Source organism: Prionailurus bengalensis, chromosome B4 (assembly GCF_016509475.1).
Source record: "Prionailurus bengalensis isolate Pbe53 chromosome B4, Fcat_Pben_1.1_paternal_pri, whole genome shotgun sequence".
NCBI classification, from domain to species: domain Eukaryota; kingdom Metazoa; phylum Chordata; class Mammalia; order Carnivora; family Felidae; genus Prionailurus; species Prionailurus bengalensis.
The window spans coordinates 137342167-137368213 of NC_057358.1; the positions used below are offsets into that span (position 1 = coordinate 137342167).

Consider the following 26047-nt stretch of genomic DNA (forward strand, 5'->3'; position numbering starts at 1 on the left):
CAGTATCCCTTCTGCCCACTGAGCTCGGGAAAGCAGGAAGGGCGAGCTTGTGTGGAACCCGTTCCTGCCCTTGGCCGAGGGGCGGAGCGGTTCTTTCTTCAGTGACGCTGGACAGAGCGGGAGCCGTGAGTTAGCCCGGTGACTGTCCATCAGAAGGAACTGGTTTGGCAGGTCAGGAGTCCAGAAACTCCAGGGGAGCTGTCCCCTCCCTTCCCCCACTCAGGGTCAAATTAAAACCAGCCAAGAAAACGCGGGCGGGAGGTAGGCTGTCTGGACTGGCACGTTTGTTATCTCCGGGAGAGCTTTGGTGGTTGAAGCCGGGGAGGATTTTGAACCAGTGGGTGTGGGTGGGGCTTCTAGAAATTGTGTCCTTTTTTTTTTTTTTAACGTTTATTCATTTTTGAGAGACCGAGAGTGAGCGGGGGAGGGGCAGAGAGAGGGAATCCGAAGCAGGCTCCAGGCTCTGAGCTGTGGGCACAGAGCCCGACGAGGGGCTCGAACCCACAAACGGTGAGATCGTGACCTGAGCCGAAGTCGGACGCTTAACCGCCTGAGCCACCCAGGCGCCCCTGGAAATTGCTTCTTCTTTAGACCTTGTTCTCTGCTAAGTTCCTGTTGCTTCTGAGGCTCCCGTAACTCCCAGGTCACCATCTTTGGTTCTGTGCTGTTATAACACCTTGCGTTCTTTATTCATTTATGTTTTCTTATTTATGGAGAACGTCAGGTATTCAGAAGTAAGCAGGATCCAAGCGTCAACCACGGCCATGCTGCAGCCAAGCCTGGCCTAGGCTCCCCCACCTGGGACCTCCAACCCACTCCCCCCCCACCTACTCACCTCCTGTCTCCCTTTCTTACTCGTGTGTTATTGTAAAGCAGTCCCCAGACCTCAGACTCCGTAAATATTCCAGTATGAGTCCCCTTTTTCAACACGACCACAGAACTGGTGTTGCACTTAAAACAACTAACACAGGGACGCCCGGCTGGCTCAGTCGTGGAGCGTGTGACTCTTGATCTCAGGGTTGTGAGTTCGACCCCCACGCTGGGTGTAGAGATGACTTAAAAATAAAATCCTAGGGGCGCCTGGGTGGCTCAGTCGGTTGAGCGTCCGACTTCAGCTCAGGTCACGATCTCACGGTTCGTGGGTTCTAGCCCCGCATTGGGCTCTGTGCTGATGGCTCAGAGCCTGGAGCCTGCTTCAGATTCCTCTGCCCCTCCCCCGCTCACGCTTTGTCTCACTCTGTTTCTCAAAAATAAATCAATGTAAAAAAAAAATTTTTTTTTAAATCCTAAAAGAAAAAATAGACCAATTAGCATAATTCCATAATATCCGATGGCCAGTTAGTATGTGGATTCCCTTTGCCTCAAATATCTTTTTTTGTTGTTGTTGTTGTTTTTTAAATCAGGATCCTGATAAGGTCTATGCATTTTGGCCGGTTAATCTGACTTGGGAGGCACCTGACCCCCCCCTCTTTCCGCGTGTTCTGTGCTTCGCTGCCGCATCCACAGTGACCATTACGATGCGTGTGGCTCTGAAGGCACTGACCCTTCAGCGTGACATCTTTCATTTGAGGCTCGTTGAGGTGTTGTGCCCACTGCACGGATCAGGAAGTGGGAGCCTAGGGGAGCTGACTGGCCCCGCTGAGGTGGCACCACGAGGAGGGATGAGCCCGGCTGGAACACGTCCCTCCCTGTGACTGTCCCTGCTGCTCACGGCGGCTGGAGCAGGGACTGGTGGCCACCCGTACGGAGGGGCCCCTGGATGGGGGCCCAGAGGGATCAGAACCAGGTCCCTGGCCCTGGGAGGTAGGGTGGGCTGACCTTCCCCTCGGACCCGGGGACTTTTTTCTCCGGCCACAGTGAGGGTAAGTCTTTATTTGACCTGGCAAACAGTAGCCGCGTCTTTAATAAAGAGGTTATCTGAAGGTGGAGAGTGGGTTTAGTGGGGCCCCGTGGATCCTACTTTAGTTTCCAAGGAGCAGCAGGTAGCTTTGAATTCAGATTGAATTACTATTATGATTATTTTATTTTATTTTATTTAAAAATTTTTAATCTTTATTTATTTTTGAGAGAGAGACAATGTGTGAGCAGGGGAGGAGCAGAGAGAGAGGAGACAAAGAATCGGAAGCAGGCGCCAGGCTCCGAGCCGTCAGCACAGAGCCCGACGCGGGGCTCGAACTCATGAATCGTGAGATCATGACCTGAGCTGAAGTCGGACACTTCACCGACTGAGCCACCCAGGCGCCCCTATTATGATTATTTTAAAGAAGTTTTTAAAAAAGGTTTTATTTTTAAGTAATCTCTCCACCCAGCTTGGGGTTTGAACTGATAACCCTGAGATCAAGAGTCGCATGCTCTATGAGCATGAGCTAGCCAGGCGCCCCCAGGTTGAATTATTAAATTGCACTCGAGCCGGTGGTGATCATGGCGAACCACTTATGGATCGCTTATTCCCTGCAGGGGCCGTGTGTTCCGGGTAGCTGAGACAGCATGTGTAAAGGCCCAGAGGCAGGCACAGCTTGATGTGCTTGAGGAGCAGCCTCGGAGACACTTGAGGCCTCTGTGGCCAGAGCAACACAAGTGGGGTCGGTGCAGAGGTGGCTTGAGAGGGTGGCGGGCCCAGGGCGAAGAGCCAGTCTTTCAGGTGCTTTGCAGGAGTTTGAATGTTCTTCCAAGAACTGCAGGCAGGTGGTGCTCAGAGGGTGTCAGGAGAGGTGTGGATTGGGCAGTCGGGGTATTCAAGTGCAGCACTTGGGGGGAGGTCTGGGGGGTTTGAGGGTGGGGAGCACGGGACTGAACACCCCTTAGGAGAGGTGAGGGCCCATGGTTCCCTCACCCTGAAGGTCTGAGTTGTATGGTGGAGATTATGACAGAGACCCCACTGTGTCTCCAGGGACAGAGCAACCTGGATGGCAGAGAATGGAGTGAGTGAGGTGGGTAGTGGGAGTGATCTTGGGTTGTTGGTAAGACCAGGCCAAGGAGGCCTTGAATGCTGGACTCTGTGGTGTGCCCTTTGTGTGTTCTCTTGTTCAACAGATACTCCCAGCTCCTGCTGCGTCCCTCCCCCTGGGCTGGGGTGAGCCACCCACGGCCCTGGCTGTCGGTGAACACGTGGTGACGGGTCAAGGACAGGACGTATGGTGCAGTCTGATGAGGGCTGTGATGGAGCTGGGGGCTGCCAGAGCCCAGAGGAAGCCCCTCTCCCAGCCTGGGGTGGGCAGGCAACCAAAGCATCAGGACGCTGTTGATGAAGAGAAAGCCCAATTCTCAACGGGCCCAAAAAGTCAAGGCGGGGGGATTTATTGGCCCATGTAGCTGAAATGGTATGGCAGTAGCGTGGAGATCAGGTATGGCTGGCTCAAGGTTTGGCCGTTCTCTGCCTTTTTTATATGGGCCTCTGGATCTTCAGTGGGAAGTGAGTTGGCTGCAGCCATTCCAGGCCTCTTCTGGCTCTTTGGAGAGAGACTTCTCCAGCGCTCCTCTCTTGAGATCTTTCTCAGAAGCATCTGGAAATCTTCCCAGTGCCTCATGGGCATGAACAAACCCACCCCTGAGACCAGAGAAACTGCCATGTGCCGACTGGCTCAGGCTTGGTTTCCCCCACAAACCTTTGAGAAGGGAGACAGGATTACCCTGAGGTAATCAGGCCACCCCACAGGGTCCTGCAGGTGATGGCATACGCCCGAGTGAGCCTGAGTGAGCACGTGGGTAACCCCAGGCAGGGCGACAGGAATGCTGGGGAGGGAGCAGCCTCATCTGTCCAGACGCTGGGGGAGCAGCCGAGTCTTGACGTTGGCGACGAGAGGCATGGGAGGGGTGGGTGGCCCCAGCGGTCCCTTGGCCCTTCCAGAGCACCAGACTTCGCTGGGGCTTGTGGGCAGGCTTCTGGCAAGGTCGTGCAGCCGGTCCCAGCTTCTTTGGATTCTGCTGCTGCTGGTGTCTCACCTGGGCACCCTGCACAGGCTGTAGTGACCTCTGGCCCGGCTACCTGCACAAATGGTCGGCACAGGCCTTCCTGCTGGTGGCAGGGACCCAGTGCTGTCTGGGAGGCAGAGTGGGTAGTGTGGGGGGGTCTGAGTTCATGCCTTTGGTACCCTTAGAGAGCCCGGAATCCCAACTCAGCGGTGACCCCCTCCCAGCCACGAGCGAGGGCTCCTACCCCCTTGGGTGTGCCAGCCCCTTTCTCCCTGGGCCTTGGGGCCTGTGAAATACGGGGTTAGGGGCCCTCCGCTCCTCCCCGAGCCCTTTAGCAGAACCCCTTTTCTGAGACACAAGCCCCCTCCTCCCCGAGCCCTTCCTCTGTGCGCCCCGCACAGGACCACACCACTCGAATTCAGCGTGGTGCAAATTTGCCCGGGGTTGGTAGGTGTTAAGTTGTAGCTACCGCCTTAAGATAATTGCTGGGAGGGTCTATTTGTGAAATGTGCAAATATATTTTTATAGCAACAAACCGTTTTGCTGTGAATTATAAACAGATGAGTTCGGTGGTTTGAAATCTCTTTCGCATGGGATCCAGGTTGCCACGTGCCTGCTCTGGTCCAGCGTCTCCAGCCGGCGCAGCACCCCCGCCCCGGCTGCCCCAGCACCCCCATCCCGGCGGGGGCTCCTCCGGGAGCCCGGGCTCACAGCTCAGCTTGGCGGGAGTTGAGGTGGGCGGGCTCGGGTGGAGGGTGACGGGCTTGTGCCCCAAAGTCACCGCCGAGGAGAAAGGGCCCATTTGTAGTGTCTGCACGGAGCTGGGTTCTCGGGATCCCGTTTTAACAAGTCCACACAGCAGCTCGGCCCTCCTGAAACTGCTCTGGTGAGGGCGGCCCGTGGTAACATTAACCTAAGGGCCACAGAAATGGGCACACGTTTGCAGCCGGTGCAGGTTTACGGACGGGGTGAGGGACACTAACCCTGTGGGGGAGTCTGCAGAGGGGGGAGTCCTCTGACACGGTCCGAGGATAAAGGATAAACAGGCCGAGCAGTGTAATATCCATGTATTTGGTCTCTGTCCCATTTCCTGTCGGGGGGGCTCCTGAGAACCCTGGAGACCCTCCTGAGGGCAGTGTCTTGTCTTATTCATAAAGGATCCCTTTTGACCTTACCTGAGTTCATGCTAATGAGGCGACTCCGGCTGGGCCCTCTGATAGCATGGGGATGGGGCTGGTGGCCAGAGTATCTCCCCCCACCCCCCACCCCCCCATCCTGATTAGAGGGTTAGAACTTTCAGCCCCACCCCTCAACTTCCAGGGAGGGGCCATCCCCCACGGCCATGATTCAGCCATGCCCGTCTCCCGCAACGGGTAATGGGTACAAGCTCTGAAAACCGAGAAGCTTCCAGGTTGGGGAGCACATTGATGTGCTGGGAGGGTGGCGCACCCAGGGTGGGCGGGAGGCTCCGTGCGCCCCCCCCTCTCCAGCGCTCGCCCTGTGCGGCTCCTGTTTGCCTGGTCCTGAGTCGTATCCCGTTCCGTGAGCCTGTGACCATAAGTGAAGCAGTTTCCTGAGTTTGTGCATTGCTCTACTGAGTTGCTGAACCTGAATGGGGGTTGTGGGAACCCCCGAACTTGTAGCCAAGTCAGACAGAAGTGCAACAGCCTGGGAACCTGGGACTCGGGACTGGTGTCCGAAATGGGGACAGTCACTGTGGGACTGAGCCATTCACCAGTGGGGTCTGTGCTGACTCCCGGTAGTTTGTGTCAGAACAGGGTTGCATTGTAGGACCCCAGTTCATGTCAGAGAATCAGAGAAGCGGTGTTGGAATAACATATTTGTTGTTTGGAGCAAACCTCACGGGGGCGGAAAGAACTTAAAAGGCTCAGGGAAGAGTCTGTGTCAAGGCCCTGGGGTAGGTGGGAGCAGCATGGGGTTTGGGAAAGCCTCAGATGCGCTGGGTTTCTGTGGCCATAGCCAGGGGAGAGAGAGAGGAGGAGGAGGCCCAGGGTGAGGGGCGAGGGTGGAGTCCAAGCTGGACTTAAACCCTGGGCAGTGGGGCCTCATCCTCTATGCCCCTGTTTTCTTGTTAGTAAGGCAGGGATAGAAATGCCTTTCCTTCATTCAGCGTCCCTTCCTCGCAAGACTCCAGGCGCCCAGAGCAAAGTCCCATTAAACGATAATTTTCAAAAAAGGCACAAAACTCTGACTGTCCTACTGACGGAAAAATGAGCACGGTTAAAGATTTTATTTAGCTTATGAGGGAACCAGGCACACGCTGTCACTGGTCGAAAGGATCTGAAGTACAGAGGCACTTACAGATCGGGAGGATCGAAATGAAAATGGAGGCGATTTGGGGCATCTGGGGGGAGGAGGGCGGGGAAGGGAGAGAAGTCCACCAGACAGGATGGAATTTGCACGTCTGTAGGCGAGAATTATTCGTGTCGCTCTCGGCCGACAGCAGTGTGCAGTTATAAACTAGCTCCCAGGGGTGGAGTCAACCCCAAAGGGTGTTCTCTGTTCTAGACAAGGTGTAGTTTTCCATCAAGGCACAGGTTTGCTCACACGGCTACGAGGAGGCACCTGCGAGGACTGGTCGTAAATGCTAGGGGGTCCGTTTGTAGCGTGAGATTCAAATAACAGTTCAAGACACTTGATGGGGGGGGGGGGGTCCCGTTGCAGACACCAGCCGAGGATTTCTAGTTGAATCCTGGCCCGACACAGAGCAACACCTTGAACTTCCTGCAAGCAACAACAAGACTGAATTAACTGTGGTTGGGGCGGGGTGATGGAACGTGCCAGTGGTTCCTTTCCTCTTTGCATTTAAAAAAGTTTGGTTGACGATTTCCCGCCATGTGTGGAGTCATTCTGGTTCTAGGCTGGAGTCAGGAGTCCTGGTTTTAAGATCCAGCTCTCCACTGACTTGCTGTGTGACTGTGGGCAAGTCCCTCACCCTCTCTGGGCCTCAGTTTTCTTGCTGTACAGTGAGAGTTGATGGCACAGTATGTTCACTGTGGTCCTTCCTTGTGTCACTGTTCTGTGATTCTTTAAAGTTTATTTTTTTGTGTTTATTTTTGAGAGAGAGAGCAAGAGCGTGGGGCAGGGGCAGAGAGGGAGGGAGACACAGAATCCGAAGCAGGGTCCAGGCTCCCACTGTCAGCACAGAGCCCGACGCGGGGCTTCAATTCACGAACCCCGAGATCACGAGCTGAGCTGAAATCAAGAGTCAGACGCTTAACCACCTGAACCACCCAGGCACTCCTTTATGTTGTAGTCTTGAGGCGGAAGTTGTTCTCTGAAAAAAACCTGTTTGCGCTTAAGGTCTTCACCTGATTAGACGAGGCCCACCCCCCATTTTGGTGCATTATCTGTTTTATGCAGGGTCAGCTGATTGTAAACGTTAACGACATCAACAAATACCTCCAAGGCAGCATCTGAGCTAGTGTTTGACCAACAACTGGGCACCATTGGCCAGACAAGTTGACACATAAAATCAACCATCACAAGGCCAACGGGACCAGACTCACCCTGGTGCCAGAGCCCTCTGCCCCCCTGGATGCCCAGCCAGCCAATCGGCAGTGTTTGGGCTCCTGGACCTGGAAAGACAGGCCACCTGTGCCTGGCGGCCTTCCCGAGGAACCCCTGGGCTCCTGAGCAGCAGCACTGAGGGCTTCCTTCCCCTGCCCTGGCCGCACTCCCATCCTGTGTGGGGTGGGGTCCCACCGACGCCCTGCAGCGGAGGGGTGTGGAGGGTTGGGGGAGGCCTGTGGTGCAAGCCCGCGGAGCACCCTGGGATGGTGGGGAGAGCCTGGGTTTCTTTTCCAGTATAGGATTACGGTCGTCAGCCGGGGGGGGGGGGGTGCGGCGGGCAGCTCACAGGGCTCCCCCTCCCCCAGACTAGTTGTTGCCACAAGGCCCCGATTATGTGTGACGAGCCCACCATCTGGGCGTACAGACTTTAAGACAAATACAGCTGCCTGTGCATTTTGAGATAGGGGATCGGGGTAAAGGTCTTGAGCCTGTAAGGGAAAAAAGGAACTTTAACTGAAGCAGACTCTGGAGGAAACACAAAGCCTTCTTGCCTTTGGGAGCTTTGAACTCCCGACTCCGCCTCGCCAGGACTTCCAGATGTGCTGCGTCGCAGGGAGGCCTTTCCCCACGGGCAGTGGAGGAGGAAGAGGCCTGGGCCCACTCTGGCCGTTCCCCCTGGTGGTTGGCGCCCCCTGTGAGGCTTTGAAGCAGGAATGTTCCAGAAGGATTCTCCTCCCCTGGGTCGGGTGGGTCCCTCAAGAGGTGCCTTCAGAAGATTGCTTTCACGCTGTTTGTCTGGCTTGTAACGGGCTTATCATCCCAGGCTAGCCCACGAAAGGGGTGGGTGGGACTCTGGGGGTGGGGACAGGGTGGCCCCCTTCCGTCATCAGACATCAGGGAGCCTCTCTTGCCTGTTGTAAGGGAAAAGTGGAATGACAGGGTGGCGGTGCGTCCCCCCCACAAGGCTGGGTTTTCCCCCGCCCCAGGCAGCAACGGCCCTTGGCGTCCCTGTGCCCGGCCGCCAGCCTGGTTGGGTGGCCCAGGGACAGATGACTAACCTGAGGAGAGCTCTCGTCTCACCAGGCTTCCTGGCCACCGCTCCTCGCAGACCAGCTGCCGTGGCCGCGCCCAGAGTGAGGGTGCAGGCGATTGAGTTTCTTTTCTCAGTTTCTCTGCCAGCAGCAGGGCCTCTCAGCCAGGCCCGGTGTCCCCCTCCTGTCCTCCCAGGTCCCCAGCCAGCCGCCTCCGGCTTGGGGAGAGCTGGACTGGGAAGAGGGCCCGGCGTTCCTGACGCGCACAGAGTGGGCCTTGGGGTCCGGGTCGGGCGGTGCGGGGCCTCCCCTGCCTGGCGCTCTGTGCACCCCATTCCTGCCAGGGAGCAAGCCCGACCCCCCGTGTGCACCCCGGCCCCGGCCGTCACCCCATCTACCTTCCCTGCCCTCGGAAGCCGTGGCCTCCAGGGTCAGGTGACCTCAGGAAAATGCAGGGCGTGCCAGCCCAGGGAGGCGAGGGCAGCGAGCCGGCGGGTCAGGTCACTGGTGTGAAATGCGGGTCTCCGGGGACGGCCCAGAGGGCACGGCCAGGGTGCCTTTGTCTGTGTGCGCAGGCATGTGACCCCGAGGCCTCCCCTGTCCCTCTTCCTGAGGCCTCTCTCCGGGCGCCTCTGCCCTCTCCCTCCCTCCCCCTGCCGGGGTCTCCCACCAACTGGCTTCAGCAGCAAGTCAGTGAGGCGGGCAGCGCAGAGCCTTTGCCGTGTCTCGGCCCAGAGAGGGCGAAACCCTTGGCGAGGCCACATAGCCGTCCGAGGAGAGGAGGCGAGGAGGCCGGCCGGGGCCTCAGGGCAGGTGGAGGCAGGGGCGCACCAGGAGGCGAGGGAGGAGGCCGGTCGAGACTGGCCTGTGAGCTCGGGCAGTGTCGTGGCTCCCAGAAGCGGGAAATGCGGAGAGCCTAGGCACGCGTGCGCCAGGGAGGTGGTGTGAGGAGCCCGGAGCAAGTGGAGGCACCCCGGGGCTGACTCGGGCCTGTGTGCACAGCCCCTTGGCCTCAGTTTTGTTCTCTGGTAAATGGGGACAGTGGCCTTTGTCAGCATGAGGGGGCCGGGCAAGGGCAGCATTCCAGCCTCCTAACTCCCATCTACGGTTGTTGTTTTTAAGTGTTTGTTTATTTATTTATTATGAGAGAGAGAGCCAGGGGAGGGCAGGGGGGGCAGAGAGAGAGAGAGAGTGAGTGAGGGGCAGAGGGGGGAGGGGGAGAGAATCCCAAGCAGGTTCTGCATGCTCAGCATAGAGTCCGACGGGGGGGGGGGGGGGGTTCCATCCCACAAATGTGGGATCGTGACCCGAGCCGAAATCAAGAGTTGGACGCTGAACCCACTGAGGCAAGCAGCCGCCCCTACAGCTGTTTCTTGGCCAGAATTGTCCAGAGTGCGGAAACTTGTAAGAAGAGAACACACAACGTGCATGATCCAGAAACTCGTGCCGTTCGTTACGGAGTCTCTGTCTCTCTCTCTCCCCCTACCCCACTCATTCTCTCCCCACCCCCCAAAAATGAATAAACATCAAAAAGTTAAAAAAAAAAAAAAAAAGAGAAGTGACAGGTTGTCTGTAACCCAAACCGGCTTACGCAGAAGAGAGGATTTATGGGATCTTTGCATTCAGGTGCAGCTGGATCTGGGCGCATAGTGTTTTAGGGACTGTTTCTCTATCTTGCTGTGTCTTCTGCCTTTGGCTTCATTTTTTCAAGTTCCAGGTGGTGACCTTTGGTCATTCCAAGCCCATGTCCTCCAGGTTTGGGCCCAGCAGGACACATTTAAGAAGTATCTCTTTTCAGGGGTGCCCGGGGAAGCTCAGTCTTTGTTAGGCCTCTGACTCTCGATTTTAGCTCAGGTCATGATGTCACGGTTTGTGAGTTCGAGCCACACGCTGGGCTCTGAGCTGGGAGCCTGCTTGGGATTCTCTCTCTCCCTCGCTCTCTGCCTGTCCCCCACTGTGTGCCCTCTCTCTCTCTCTCTCTCTCTCTAAATAAACTAAGAAAGCATTCTCAGTAGCTTCGATAGAAGTCTCAGAGTTCACTCTGGTTGGAACAGCAGGGGGCATGTGGTCACTCCTGAGCCCATCTCTGCGGCTCAGGGAATTTGGTGCCGTGACTGGCCAGGCAAAGACCCCTGCTTCTGTCCTCGGTGCCCAAAGCGGAGCTTCCTTCAACATTGCATAGGCTGTGTGTGCATACGATGTGCACACGGACTCTGCACATGTGGACGTACGTGCACGTGTGCGTGTGTGGGGGAAAGCGGGTGATTACCGGCGGGGGCGGGGGGGGGGGGATGCCGGTGGCCAAGAGGACACCTGTCCGCCCTGTCCAGCCAGGAACCCCCCGCCCGTGTGACTGCAGGCCTGGACACTGCATAGCGTGTGTCCCCAGCATCATCCTGTCGTGCACGCGGCGTAGGCAGCGGGGGCCGGGGAGGCTGTGCCCTGGCGTTCTTGGTGATCGCGGCCTCCCCCGCCCGTGCGTGACCTCTGTCCGCGTCCCCACGTTTCCGGCGAGGTCGGCTCCCTTCTCCACGCCGACCTCTTCCTGTGTGGGTCCCTCTCTCGGCCGGAGCGCCTCCGAGGGCCCGAGTCTGTTCCCCTCCGTGTGAGGGGCTCTGCCGCCCCCGGCCCGCCCTCCCGCCGCCTCCCTCCAGGGAACCGCACGCAGCCTCTCCAGTCCCTGGGCGCCCCCGGCCCCCGACCGCTCGGCGGACCTGACCCACCGGGTTCACCGAACTCTCGCAGCGTGAACGCGCACGTAACGGCACCCAGAGACGGAGCGTGGCCGGCCCGGGGGCCCCTCCCGGGCCTGGTCACCGCGGGCTCGCTTCGCCTGCTTCGAGCTTCTGAAGAGCGGGACCCTTCTGGCGCCCGACCCCGTGCTCGGCGGGGCCGCGCGGCTGCGGAGCGCGACGGTGGCCGCTCCCCTCTGCCGTCCGCGGGTCCTCGGGTCGTCTCCCGTCTGGGGCTCTTTCGCTGGCGCTGCTCACGCCGTCCTGCCCCCGTGCACAGATGACACCTGCTGTGCGCGTGTGTCCGCGGGCGGAATGGCCGCGTCCCGGGCACACACGTGTCGTTTTCATTCTAGATTAGATCCTAATGTTTAAACCTCGGCAGCTGTCGTGCCCGTGGACGAGCACAGACGCCGACTTCTCCCCCGAGAGCCAGCGGGGGAGGCCACCGTGGGCCGGCTCTCAGCGACCCCCCTGGAGAAGGGCCTGTCTGCCCTTGCCCGGGGCCCTCCCGGACTCGCCTGCGGCCACTGTTGTGGGTAAGATCCCTGGGGTCCCGCCCTGCCGCCTCTTCACGGGCTCTGCACCGGGCGGGTGACTCCCTGACCTCTGCTCTGCGTCAGTGTTACCGTCTGTAAAGTGGAGAGACGAAAGACAGCGCTTAGCCAACGGGGAGTTTTATTTTTTTTTAATTAAAAAAAATTTTTTTTTTTTTATTTTTGAGACAGAGAGAGACAGAGCAGGAGCAGGGGAGGGGCAGAGAGAGAGGGAGACACAAAATCGGGAGCAGGCTCCAGGCTCCGAGCTGTCAGCCCAGAGCCCGACGTGGGGCTCGAACCCACGAACCGAGAGATCATGACCTGAGCCGAGGTCGGACGCTCAGCCGACTGGGCCACCCAGGCTCCCCAAGGGAGTTTTGAACAAGTGGAAGGCAGCAAGGCCTTAAGTTTTTTATGTTCATAAAACATTATTTATATTGTTAGCCATACGTTGTCTTAGTTCAGATCACTGTATCTCATGCTAAGGGCAGTACAGGCTTTTGCAAAAATGAAAAAGGGACAAACGTGGAAAACCGAATGGATTTATCAGTCCTAATCCTAAAGCTCCCAGGACACAGCATTGTAACAATGTCCATTTTCTTTTGCTGTTAAAAAATCGGGCCAAACTGTGTGTGCTGCTTTGACCCAGCTTTGTTAATTTTTTCAAACACCTTTATTGAATATAGTTCACATGACATGCGCCTGACCCCCACAAAGCCTACATAGTCCAGTGTTTTTTACTGTACCCACACATCATGTGAAACTGTCCCCCCAGCCAACTTGAGGACGTCTCTTCACCTCGGAAAGAACCCGCGCTGTTTGGCTGCTGTCTAACCCCCCACCTCCCCCAGCAGCCAGCGACCACTTTCTGTCTATGGACTTGCCTCTTGTGGACGTTTCGTGTAAATGGGCTCATCTCTTGTGCCTGGCTTCTTTCACGTAACACAGTGCTCTCAGGGTTCATCCACGTGGTAGCATGTGTCAGTTCTGCGTTCCTTTTCGTGGATAAATCATATGCCATCATTTGGCTACTAACAGGGATTCTCGTAAAGATTTGCACAGGTACCGAAGCGTTATCCTGGGCACAGAACAACCGCGTTTGGTAACTCCTAGCTGTAGAGGCACGAGCCGTTCTAATAGATCTTTGATGGCCTCAGTTTTCCCCTCCATAAAACGGGTGCGGGAGTGACCATGCATCTCTCTGGGCAGAGATGATGAAGGTCTTGAAATGATTCGGCCCTGAAAGGGCTGTTCGCATTCTGAGCGTGCCCCACCCCCACTGCCCCCCTGCCCCGCTCTCCTGGGACACGGGCCACCTGGGGACAGGAGCTCCGTCCAGGGGCACCAGTCCCGAGGAAGGGGCCCACACATGGGGTCGGCGCCACCTTCCAGGGCTCAGGCTCCCTTGGCTGCGAGAGCTGTTTGTGGAAGTGGACCTCCAACCGTGTGGAGGGTGGACTGGGCAGGGGAACAGAGGTGGAAACATCGTCTTGACACGGGGTCTTGGAGAATCAGAAGTGGGTGCTTTTTTTATGTTCAGGAGGGAAAAGCAAACCAGGCCCTTGCTTGAAGGGTGTTTCCTTCATTCCTTGAGCCCTCGTGTGCACGTGTGTGTTCAATGTCCCCGGGTTCCGTGTGCTTCTCCCTCAGGGTGTCGGAAGGACCCCGTGCCCGGACCCCTGAGAGGTGGCATCGGGGCCGTGTGCTGGGCCAGCCTGGAGAGCAGCAGAACATGTCCCAGCCGGACCTGGAGGAGCTGGCCGAAATAGGTAAAAGCGTGTTCTTCCAGCCTCGTCCCGCGAGGAGGCCGTTGGCGGATGTTTGCTTTAAACAGATACTAATACACTTACGTGGCTGGAAAAGTCTAGCCCTGTAAGAAGGGCTTGGTGAGGTTGTCCTTCTCCCTCATCTGGGGTCTTACCCCTTCCCCACCCCCGTTAGCCCCAGGTAGTGACTTTTTAATCTTTCCAGGGCTCTTTTGTGCAAATTCAGGTGAGCCCCTCCGAGATGGAGCCACCTTCCCGGGTTGTTATGAGGCTCAGATGGGATAACATCCTCATTCACTGCTTGAGGCTACCCACCAACGTGCCAGCGTCCACATCCCCATCTTACAGACAAGCAAACTGAGGCCCGGGGGGACTGGAACACACGGCTGAGGGCACCCCGTGACAGGGGCCAAGCTGCGGGGAGGGCCTCTGCATAGACCCACCCCTTGGCGGTTTGGTTAACATCACGTGTGCACGTGTTTCCGCGAGAGGCCGTTCCTGCTACGCGCACTGGGGCCAGGCTACCCCGTTCGTCTCCCTCTAGTGCACATCTGTCCTCAAGGTTCGCAATAACCCGGAGTGGCTCCCGAGGATCCGCCGAAGGCCCGTGGCCCTGAAAGAAATGACTTTCCGTCCTGCGATGCAGCATCAGTGCATCACGCCCGATGCTGGGGGGGAGCCTTGGCTGCGTCTGCCTGTGCTGCTTGATTCGGGCTCCCGGGAGTCTGCAATTAATTACGCCTTCCGGTTTGGTCCCCTTGCTGCTTTAAGGCGTGCGGCACAGTAAAGCATCTCTCGCTTGGGTCCATACGGTGGCAGGACAGTGAGCCCGATGTCAGCCCGATGTGTGGTTAGGGATGCGGGAAGAGCATCCTTGTTTCCTCCGTCCGCTGCCTTCCTTAAGACGGTCCGGTTTGTTCTGCCTCCTCACGTTTCCTTGTGGCCGGGCCCCCGTGTGCTGAACCGTTGTTTTCGGTTTTTTACGGAGGTGAAATTAACATGGCATAAAATGAGCCATCGTGAAGTATTTAGCCCATTCATAACGTGTAGCGTATCCACCTGTTAGAACATTTGCTTCGCCCCAAAAGGAAACCCCACACCCCATCAGGCAGTCACTCCTTCCCTCAGCCCCGGGCAGGCATCAGTCTGCTTTCTGACTCCGTGGATTTATCCGTCCCGGGCACTTCGTGTAAATGGAATCCCGCATCCTGTGGCCTGGCTTCTTTAACGTAGCGTAATATTTTCAGGGCTGTCTGCATCGTGGCGCGGGTCAGTACCACGTTCCTCTTGCGGCCAAATAGTACTCCATTGCGTGGGCAGCCCACATCGTGTCCACTCATCCGCGGACGGACACGTGGCCGGGGCCACTTTCTGGCTGTTGTGAAGGGTGCTGTTGTGACCACGGCGTGCACTTGTATTTGTTAGGATTCCCGTTTCCAGTTCTCTGGGGCGCACTGTTGCCTACGACTCGCTTTAACATCGTACACGGCCCGCATGTCAGCATGCTTCCCTCCGTGTCTCTTCTCTTAGCAGGACCCCAGGCATCGGGTTTAGGGCCCACCCTGAGCCAGTGTGACCTCGTCTGAACTAATTTCATCTCTACAGGCACTGTTTCCGCGTAAGGTCACACTGTGAGCTTCGAGGCAGACGTGAATCTTGGAGCCACGCTCTTCCACCCAGTACATCTGGGGACCACAGTCTGCTCTCACCTGAAATTTGAAGGCCCCATTCTGTTTCCCGTTGGAAAGAGCTCTGTCTTGATTTGTTTTATATGAAGGAACCTCACCTACTAAAATTAAACCGGGGACAGCACTCCCTCCTACTTCGAGGCACAGTGACCCCCTTCTGCCCTCAACCCAGCCACGGTTTCCTGCCGGCTGCCTGGATCCACATTTCCCAGGAGGGCCTGGGTTGGAATTTGGACTTGGGAAATCAAGTGCAAATCCACACTCCACTGCCAATGAGCATTGTGACCTGGGGCAACTCATTCCCTGTCTCTGAGCCTCAGTTTCCACTCCTGTCAGCGTGGAGGACAGTATTCGCCCCCAGGTCTCATTTTATCCCTCCGTGGTTGTGCCCACTGAGCAGACGCATAGTGGATGCACAGGAGGGGTGGGTGCGCACTGAGCAGATGCACAGTGGGTGCACAGGAGGGGAGGGTGCGCACTGAGCAGACGCACAGTGGGTGCACAGGAGGGGAGGGTGCCCACTGAGCAGACGCACAGTGGGTGCACAGGAGGGGAGGGTGCGCACTGAGCAGACGCACAGTGGGTGCACAGGAGGGGAGGGTGCGCACTGAGCAGACGCACAGTGGGTGCACAGGAGGGGAGGGTGCGCACTGAGCAGACGCACAGTGGGTGCACAGGAGGGGAGGGTGCGCACTGAGCAGATGCACAGTGGGTGCACAGGAGGGAGGGTGCGCACTGAGCAGACGCACAGTGGGTGCACAGGAGGTGTGGGTGCATAGTGGGCGCAAAGCAGAGATGGGGCATGGTGGGTGCACACCGAGCAGATGCACAGTGGGTCCACAGGAGAGGTGGGTGCACACTGAGCAGACGCACAGTGGGTGCACAGGAGGGGAGGGTGCACACTGAGCAGGCGCATAGTGGGTGCACAACAGAGATGGGCGCACAGTAGGTATACAGTGAGCAGATGCACAGTGGGTGCACTCTTGAGGCATGGTGACTGTCCTACGAAGAGACGCCGGGAGGCTCCCTCGTTGCCCATCTTTCCCAAGAGGCCAGCTGACTCCCTGTAATCCTCATTGTCTGCCACAGAGCTGCAGAGGGACGAAGAGAAGGCGGCCGCCCTGAGCATAGCGAGCAAGCCCTTGGTGGTGCCCACACCTGGCCAGGACCCCGCGCTCAGCGTGAATCACCCCTTCTACGACGTGGCCAGACACGGTATCCTGCAGGTGGCAGGTGGGTTGCAGCTGGGTGGTCCCAGGATTCCCGACCGGTGCCAGCGTTCCCGTGGGCCCCGTGGGGTGGGGGGGTGGGTTCATCGGGCTGCCTCCCCGTGGCCTCCCTCTCCTTGGCGTTGTTAACCAAGGGCAGTGTTATGCTGCTTCCTCAAAGGGAACAAACACCTGTCCGGACGGAGAAGACAAGTCTCCCCCACGGCCAGCGGCGGGGCTGGGGGAACGTGTTGCATCACTGTGACCAGGCGCGAGGGGATCGGGGCCGCCTGGTGTGTTTCTCACGTGGGCAGCGTGTGGGTTGGTACGTGGAGAGACGTGAGAGAGGAGGTTTATCGTAGGGATTGGCTCTCTCGCGACCGTGGAGGTGGAGAGGTTCCAGGGTCTGCCTTCGGCGAGCCGGCGGTGGCACTCCCAGCAAGCTCTGGAGATCTGAGAGCGCCGGGGGCCCCTGTCCGCGGGCTGGAGAAGGTGGATCTCCCGGCTCGAGCACAGAGCAGATCCGCCCTGTGCCCCTTGTTCTGTCGAGGCCCCCGCCCGCGCTGGGGAGGGTGCCCTTCCTCACTCCGTTCAAACGCCGCTCTCCTGCGCAAACACCCTCACGGACACGCCGAGAAAGAACGTCTTCCCAGCCGCCTGGGCCTCCCTTAGCCCAGTCGAGGTGACACGTGGAGTTAGCCATCGCAGGCGCGGACCCTGACACCTCACTGCTGCACTAAGATCTCCGTAAACATTAGCTCCTGTCCCCTCCCAGCTGGAATCTTATCAAGGAAAGAGGAATGGTTTGCGACAGTTGGAGGCCCCGGAGGCACAGATGGGCTTCCTTTGTGCACACTCAGCTCGGAGAGACGAGGAGAGGGTGGGGTTTGGACAGGTGGTCAACCGTCCGAAGCCCCAAGTGTTCCTTCTGGAGAAACTTTAAGGTTTAGGTAGCAGGGGGGCGCCTGGGCAGCTCAGTCGGTTGAGCGTCCGACTTCGGCTCGGGTCATGATCTCACGGTTCGTGGGTTCGAGCCCCACGTCGGGCTCTGTGCTGAGGCTCAGAGGCTGGAGCCTGCTTCGGATTCTGTGTCCCCCCCCCCTCTCTCTACCCCTCCCCCAACACCGGACCCAGTGTGGGAGCACAGACCAGGTACCCACCAAAGGAAGGCAGGAAAGAGTTATTTTTCCTGAGAATAAAACATACATTATTAGTATGCGGTGGGTTATTTTTACTTTTTAATTTTTAAATTTCATTTTTTTTTATTTTTTAGGGAGAGAGCATGAGCAGGGGAGGGGGCAGAGGGACAGAGAGTATCTTAAGCAGGTTCCACACTCAGCACGGAGCCTGACGTGGGGCTCGATCCTACAACCTTGGGATCGTGACCTGAGCTGAAATCGAGAGTCAGACACCCAACCGACTGAGCCACCCAGGGACCCTGCAGTGAGTTATTTTAAATGAATGAATAAATATTTTTAAATCTCCCCTTTTAAGTTTCTAGTATGGTCAACCTCTATAGAAACAACCCACTCTTTTTTTTTTTTAAGCCTTTTGAGGGTCTCAGTAGCCTTAAGAGTATCAACAGGTTCTGCAGCCTGAAAGCTGTCTAGATGAACGTCCCTCATACACCTGGCAAGAATGTGTGTCCCAGGATCCGGCAGCGTGTTCTGTGTATTTCAGTGCGGTCCTGTTGATTGACGGCGTCCAGACCTTCTGCGTCCTTACTAACTTCTCTACTTCCATCAGCTGTCGACTGAGGAGTGTTCAAAGCGCCCACGATTGAAACGTGTCCGTTTCTGCCCTTGGCTCTGTCCACTTGTTCCGTGGGTCTTGATGCTTTGTTTTTAGGGGCAGCTACACTTCGGATTGCGAGGTCTTCTTGACGTGTTGTTGACCTTTGTGTTCCTAAACGCCCTCCTTTACCAACGGCCGTGCGCCCGTGTTGGTGACTCCTCGCCTAGCATGTCTGACGTTAATCTAGCCGGGACAGCCGCACCAGCTTTCTCCTTTTTGGCGTTGGTAGATACGCCTTCTCCATGCTTTTCCCTTCAGCCTGTCCCAGTCTCTCTCTTTTTTTTTTTAAGTTTATTTATTTTGAGAGAGAGCCTGCATGGGCAGGGGAGAGGCAGAGAGAGAGAGAGAGAGAGAGAGAGAGAGAGAGAGAGAGAGGGAATCCCAAGCAGGCTCTGCACTGTCAGCACAGAGCCCGACGTGGGGGCTTGAACTCATGAACCGCGAGATCATGACCCGAGCCGAAATCAAAAGTTGGCTGCTTAACCGACTGAGCCACCCAGGCGCCCCAACCTGTCCCAGTCTTTACAAATGAAGCCCATCGCATATAGACCGCTTCCCATTAGATCTTTGTGTACTTTTGAGAGGTGGCTGCTTAGCGGGAACTGTGTTCTCAGCGCCTCACAGGGTGTGCTCAGGAGTTCGCACTTGGTCCTGGTGGCTCTGGGGAGCCTGAGGCGGAGGAGTGGGGCTTGTGGTTTAGAGCGACCCTTCTTGCCGCGGTGTGGACGGTGCTGATGGCAGCCACAGGGGGACCCAGCGGGAGCCAGGACAGAGGGCTGAGCCTGTGCTGTGGCGGTGGCGTGGAGAAGAGGGGATGAGTTTGAGAGAGATTTTCAATGTCAGCCTGGAGGACAAGCAGAAACCTACCTGGGAAGGGTTTGCCGCACGGTAGGGTGAGGTTTCCAGGCGTGCAGGAGATTGAATCAAGAGACGGGGGCCCTGGGAAGTAAGTTGGGGTTATTGCTCTTTTTAATTTTTTTTTAGGTTTATTTATTTTTGAGAGAGAGACAGAGTGGGCAGGGGAGGGGCAGAGAGAGAGAGAGAGAGAGAGAGAGCATCCCAAGCAAGTTCTGTGCTGTCAGCACAGAGCCCGACACGGGGCTCGAACCCACGAACCCTGAGATCGTGCCCTGAGCCGAAGCCTGACGCTCAACCGACTGAGCCACCCAGGCGCCCCTGATTTCAGTATTTTCAGGGGTCACCGTCTGGAGCTTAGTCGGGGGCCGGGCTGTGAGCCCAGGGGGAGATTACCTGGTGGCGAGTCGGGTGGGCAGGGGGAAGGTTGCAGAGAGGCTGGAGATGTGATCCAGAGACACAGAGGAGGCGAGTGGCAGAGAAGAGGAGGACAGGAGGATCTGGTTCCACTGGGTGACAGGTCACCACCCCACACCCAGATCTTTGCCCCCAGGTTAGACCCCAGCCAGGCTTCCCTGCGGGATGCAGAAAAATGGGTCTTCGCATTTCCTTCCTCTCTGCAAAGAGATGAGCAGCCCTGAAACAGACACCCAAGGAGACGAACTCCCAAATCGCTCCTGGTTAGATGGCCACTGTCTTTATTATGCATTTTAATATGCTTTATTATGTCTTTTTAATATGTCTTTATTATGCTTCACTCGGAGCGGATGACGGATCGTCTGGAGCGCGTTCCGGGCGATGGCTCTGGGAAGCACTTCTTTATTCATAAACTGGGCTTCTCCCGCCTTGGAGATGGTGAGCGATGCTGTGTTGTGCACAGCGAGGGGAGGGATAGGGGTCATGAATTACACTGAGGCCTCGGAGAATTTGCATCTTATTGATGGTTTTCACTTCCTCCCACATTATATCACTTTGAAGCCCGTTTCCGATACGCTGGCCCGTGTTACCAGAGAACGACGAAGGGGTGTTTACTCATATGGACTGATGTCATTAATGCAGATGCCGCCTCGACTGCTTAATAAGCAGGATCCCGGACGTCCCGGGGATTCCTCAGGGCTGCCGCGCAGGCGTGCACGCGGGAGGCCTCCCTGCTGCCGCTGTGGGGTCCTCAGGGGCAGAGGCCCCCGTGCAGGCCGGGAGTCAGCCAGCTGCAAGCGTGGACCCGGCCCCGATGCTCGCGTGGCCTCTCCGGGCCTCAGTTTCCTCTTCTGTAAACGAAACAGCACACCTGGAGGGACCTGGCGTCAGGCCTGGCACGTGGTAACCGGGTCGCGTTTATTGAGCACTTACTGCGTGCCGGTGCAGAGAGGCTGGTGTGGGGCTGCCCGGCTGGGGGGGGGGGGCAGGGACTCTGTCCCCGGGGCCAGGGCCGGCCTGTGCCTCCCTCCCTCGCTTTTTGTTCACTTTTTATGATGGAAATTTTCCGAAGCGTCAGCTGCGGAGAGAACAGTATAAGGGACCCAGGTTGTTTGGCATTGCACCTGCCGTGAGAGTTTGTTCAGTCTGATTAGTGCTGTGGGCGTAGTTTGGCGGGACGTTTGGAAGTCTACTGATACGAAAAGAAAATGCTGGGGCACCCGGGTGGCTCAGTCAGTTAAGCATCCGACTCTCGATTTCCGCTCAGCTCAGGATCTCACGGGTTCGTGCGTTCCAGCCCCGCGTTGGGCTCTGTGCTGACGGTGCGGAGCCTGCTTAGGATTGTCTCTCTTCCTCTCTTTCTCTCTCTCTAAATAAGCAAACAAACATTAAAAAGGAAAAGAAAAAGTTAAGTTAGTTGCCTTTTTGGTTTTGAGGAGAGGAGAAGGCCTTCCATAGTAACTCAGCATCGTGCAAGTTGAGGAACCTCGCATAGCAAGTGTGATGAGTGAGGGAGCCAGTCAGTGGTTTATACAAGCAGGAGGCCCCCACAGGGCAAGGACCCGGGCCGGAAGCAGGCGCCGGCCTCCCAGCCCCTCCCCGCGTCCTTGCCTCAGTGCCGTGCCCGAGTCGTGTGCCGCCCGGGGAAGCTTCTCACCCTTGCTCGCAGATGGCGGATGGCAGGGGCTCACGCTGCATGGCCGAACTGAGTCCAGACCCCTCGGCTGGGGATTCATCCTTCTGACCTTGACCTGCCCCGTCTCTGCACACCCCCTGCCCTCTGGGCCCGCTGACCCGAGCTGGCCAGCAAGGGGCCTGTCAGCAGCCACGGGCCCGGGAGCAGGGACGGGCCGTGAGCCCCTCCCGCCCTCCTCGACAAACCAGGGAACGCGTGGTCTGGGGAGGGCTCTGGGGTCTAATGGAGACCCGCTGTGTTCTGGCCCGGCCCGGAGGGTTGGGGTCCCTGGACACCAAGTCCCTTGGGTTTTCCGGGAGCCAGAGTTCACAGTTCTTGCCCGGAATTTCCTGCTGTTCACCCTGGGCCCTGGGGTGGCCTTGCTGTGCCCCTGTGTGGCTGGGCATCTGGTCCCTGTGCCTGTCCCCCCTCCTCTGTGAGGCTCTGCCCTGCCTGGCATTGAGCTCTGCTCTGCTCCTGTCTCTCGCTTCTCGCCGTCTTGGGGTGGGGACATTCTGCTTCCTGCCTCTTCTCAGCCTCAGTGGTGCCCGAGCGTCACCCACCAGGACCCTCTGTGGATCTTGACTGGGTGGCTTTGGTGGGGGGAGCTCACTCTTCCCTGGGATCCACCGGCCTGGGCAGCTGTTCCTCGTGCCCACAGGCCCCCTGGCCCCGCGTCCACTCCCAGGCCATTGTCACTCTGCACCAGGGACCTTCCGTCCTTGATGCTGCCTCAGCGGTTGTCCGTAGCTGTGCCCGGTGCTCCCCTCTTGGCCCTGCCCCTCCCCCGCGCCCCTCCCCCCGCAGCTTGCCAGACTGGCTCTGGCTCCTGTGTCCACCCTCCCCCACCCTCCGTGAATGGCCCAGCAGCCCAAGCCAGCATTGGGGGCCCCTCCCCAGTCCTGGGGGTCTCTGTCCCCTGTCCCCTGCCCCTCCCACCCCCCTCGCAGTCTCTACTTGGGACATCCCGCTTCAGGCCATCCTCACCAGCAGCCAAAGGGCCCGCAGAATGACCCATCAGATGGCGTCCCTTACTCACCCTCCTCACCGGCTCCCCGCCGTCAACCGGGTAAAGTCAGACCCTCACCCTCCTCGTCCCTGGGGCCTTGACCTCTTCTCACCATCATTTCCCGTCACCCCTTGCCGCCCGCGATGGCACGTCTGCATCAGACCCCGTGCTGTTCCTCGGCTGCCCAGGGCGGCCCGTGAGCAGACGCCTGCCCTGCCCTCAGCCAGGCCCCGTCCGCAGAAGAAGCTTCATCTCCTCTCTCTGGAGCTCGGCCTCTGCTCCTCTGGCCTGGTGGGTGACGTCCGTCCCCGCCCCGCGGTGCACCCCTCGGGCACGATTGACTACGGTGGGGGTGCGGGGTCGTGAGACGCGGTGGGGTCAAAGAATGTGTCTGGACTTTGTCCCCGGTTCTTGGGAAGTAGCCTCTAAATCCTTGGAGTCCCCAAGTGACAGGAAGAGCTTTGTGACTCCTGCTGGCTTATGCCAGAGGGGAGGCTCACGGAGGACCCCGTGTCGCGGGTGCCACTGAGACAGCTCAGGATGGAGCTGCTGGGCCAGGAGCGACCAACTGGGTCAGAGAGTCCGGGCGTCGTGACCTCCAGGGGCTGGAGACTGCGTTCAGTCCACAGCCAGGGATTCAGTCGGCCTCCGGATTGATCGGTCGAGCCGCGCCTTGACTGGGTCACAGTTCAGTCAGCCACGTCCGTGTGATGAAACCCCGGAACCACTCTGGATGCGCCTGCCCTGGGCGGTGGCGACATGGTGGTGTTCCAGACTGCACGGGGAGAGGGCACGGGGGCTCTGTGGGCAGGACCCTCCCACACACCGCCCCGCGCGTCTCCCCTCTTGGCCGGTCTTGACTGGTATCCTTTGTGATAAAACGTAAGTGAGCGAGTGGATTATCGATCACAAGAGGGTGGTGGGAACCTCTGGATTTGTAGCCAGCTGGTCAGAAGCGGGGGGGGGGGGGGTGTGCCTGGGGACCTCCGGCCGGCGTCCGCCGTCTGAAGCGAGCACCGTCCTGTGAAGGATGGAACCCCTCACCTGAGAAGCGTGGCCTAATCCCAACCACGTGGAAGTCGCTGCAGAAATGGCCTGGCCTGCCAGAGCCCCCGTGGCTTCTCGGGGGCTTGTGGGGCTGGGCCGAGACCCCGCCCCCGCATCACTGCCCTTCGCCCAGATCGGTGGGGCCGGGCGGGTGTCGTGTCTGGTCTTTCTCCCCAGAGCTGAGTGCACGGTGGGCTTCGGCGAGCGTTTGCTGACCTGGTCTTCCATTCTCCATATGACTTAGCACCTCCCGGACTTGCCACTTGGTCTGATTCCGGATGATGATGCCGTGTGTTCCTGGCCTCTCATCACGGACGTTAACGATGTCTTTCGGCCCTGGGAGGAATCGATTCCTTGTTTCTTGAGTAGCCACACAGACGATTCCCAACTTGAGAAGCAATGCTGTCCTTTTCCCTCGGGCCCCACAGGCGAGCACAGACTCAGGGCGGCCGTGGGCCCCTGGCCCCCGACATGGTGGAAACAGCATGTGGGAGATGCTTTTCTTCCAGGCGCAGCCATCGAGGCCCCCATTTGGCAAAGCAGATCACCGTGTGGCTCCCGGTGCAGTCTTTCCAAACAGGGGCTTTCTCAACAAATGGGAAGCACGACCAGAATCCCTAAGGAGCCCGTGCGATGAGAAGGTGCTGTGTCTGGAAACCAGAGCAGCGCTAGAATTCTGAATATCAGAGAAGCTTCCAGGCTCCTGGGAAGAGCCACACGTGTCCTAAATCACAAGCAGCTGCCCCGGGCGTGTGCAGGGGGCCGGGGCACGAGCAGTTGTGGCTCGTCTGATTCAGAGTTCTCATCCTTCCCCATTTCAAGCAAACCCTTGAAACAGATGCAAATGCTTCTTCGCCACGAAAGTGGGTTCACAGTCGTGCGATTTCTCAGACAGTACCTGTTCTCCTCAGGCTCTACAACGCATCTTTCAGTCGATCAGTGACTGATTATCGGACACAATCTGGGCACAGGCAACGGGCAGCGAGCCTGGGTTCTGGGGCATATGGTTAGACACCGGCCCTTGGGGAGCATTCCCCTCCACTGTCCTTGCGTGGTGAGCACCACTGTGTGGGGACAGTCACAGGGTCACCTGGGCCACGCCGGGGGGCAGCACCGATCATCAGGGCTCCTGTACCCTGTGAGGTCCTGTCCAGGAGTGACTGTCCCCCAGGCCACCCAGCCTTCTCCGGGGCCCGGAGTCCTGGGGACGCCCCGGAGGACACTCGATGTGGGGAGGAAGCAGCAGACACTAGCTTTGAAGGCAGAGGCATCCAGGTTTCAGTCCTGGGGCCCTCAGCCCCGTGTGGCTTTGCACAGGGCCCGTTGCCCGTTTGTAAAATGGAGACATTGCTCCCAGCGTGCAGGCTGGTGGTGAACGTGAACTTGGCTAATGTGCACAGAGCATTCGTAGTAGATGCTCCTTAGGTGCCGCCTGCCAGCCACCTGGGCTTCTCAGCTCGGGCCGGCTGCTCAGGAGGCTTCCTTTTTCCATTAATGCCTGTGGGTGTCCCTGGAGAAGGAGGCCTCGGGTGCGGGCGGGCCTCACCCCCGTGTCTCCTCCTGCAGGGGAGGAGGGAGGCCTCGGGTGTGGGCGGGCCTCACCCCTGTGTCTGCTCCCACAGGGGAGGAGGGAGGCCTCGGTTGGGGTGGCCTCACCCCTGTGTCTGCTCCCGCAGGGGAGGAGGGAGGCCTCGGGTGCGGGTGTGGCTCACCCCTGTGTCTGCTCCTGCAGGGGAGGATTGCTTTGGAAGACGGGTCATCACGTTCAGCTGCTGCCGGATGCCCCCCTCCCACGAGCTCAACCACAGGCGTCTGCTGGAGTAAGTCCTGCCTGTGTCCCTCCACACACGCCCCCCTGTGTGCGTGTGCCCTCCTGGTGTGTGTGCACACACTCGTGCACACACACCCCTGTGCACACACACACCCCATCCGCACGCACAGCCGGTGGTCTGCCTTCCCCACGACCGTGTGCGCGTCTCCCTCTCCATGCACACACACGCCCACTGTGCACACACCTGCCATGGGCACTCCCTCTGTGTGCACGCACACCCTATAGGCTGCCTGCCCCTCAACACGTGTGTATGCCCCTCCCTGTGCGCAGGCCTCTCCCTCACCATCAGCACAGGGTGGACGTTTAGGGCTGAAGGCTCACGTATGAACATTGACTAGCGGGTCCCCGGATGGATGTCACATCTGTTGCCAGGTCAGCAAAGCCACCTGTGGGACTGATGGCCTCTCCAGCCTTGGGTGGCTTTGGGTCCACCGTCCGAAGCGCTGGGCCTAGATCTCGGGGCCCTTTCAAGCCTCCTTCCCTCTCAGAGCCACAGGGAGCCCCGTCTCCTGTATCTGCTTAGTGTTCTCTGCTCGGGAGGAAGGCCTTCCACTTACCTCTTGCGGCCTCGGCCGCCATCGCCCCCGTCTTGTCCCTGTGACGTCTGCACGCTCCGTGTGATGGCCAGGGTGCTTCTGGTACCTCCTTTCTCCATCGACCCCATGAGCTTCGTGAGAGCCCGTGTGTACTGACCGCAGCCGCTGCACGGAGCCCCTCTGTGGGTGAGCAGGACCCCCGGGGCCTGGAGCGGAGGACGTTCTCCGAGGGCAGCACCGCCCGAGTACCCGCCGTGGCTGCGTTTCCAGGCGCACTGTCCTCTCGCACAGGATCTCGCTGCGAGCGAGGCCCTGCCGGGGTACCTGCCCAGGCCGGGGGCCGGCGGGACTCGCCTTGGTCACCACATTTGGTGGTGTTGGTCTCGCGCCTGTGGGGCGCACGCGGCCGCACCTTGCCTTCGAATCTGCCCTCTGGCGGCGTGCCGGTTGCGACTCACTCGCACGGCCAGACC

General features: G+C 58.5%; 1 protein-coding gene across 3 annotated transcripts in view; it reads left to right on the plus strand.

The window, feature by feature from the left end:
* The window catches only part of ARHGAP8 (Rho GTPase activating protein 8), a 64914-nt gene that overhangs the window by 2795 nt on the left and 36072 nt on the right, over positions 1 to 26047 (plus strand). For all 3 annotated transcript variants that reach the window (XM_043562875.1, XM_043562877.1, XM_043562876.1), the window contains exons 2-4: positions 13399 to 13517; positions 16292 to 16435; positions 24940 to 25027. In XM_043562875.1, the coding sequence (XP_043418810.1) occupies positions 13481 to 13517; positions 16292 to 16435; positions 24940 to 25027 (269 nt within the window). In that variant the 5' untranslated portion in view covers positions 13399 to 13480. The remainder of the gene's footprint in view (positions 1 to 13398; positions 13518 to 16291; positions 16436 to 24939; positions 25028 to 26047) is intronic.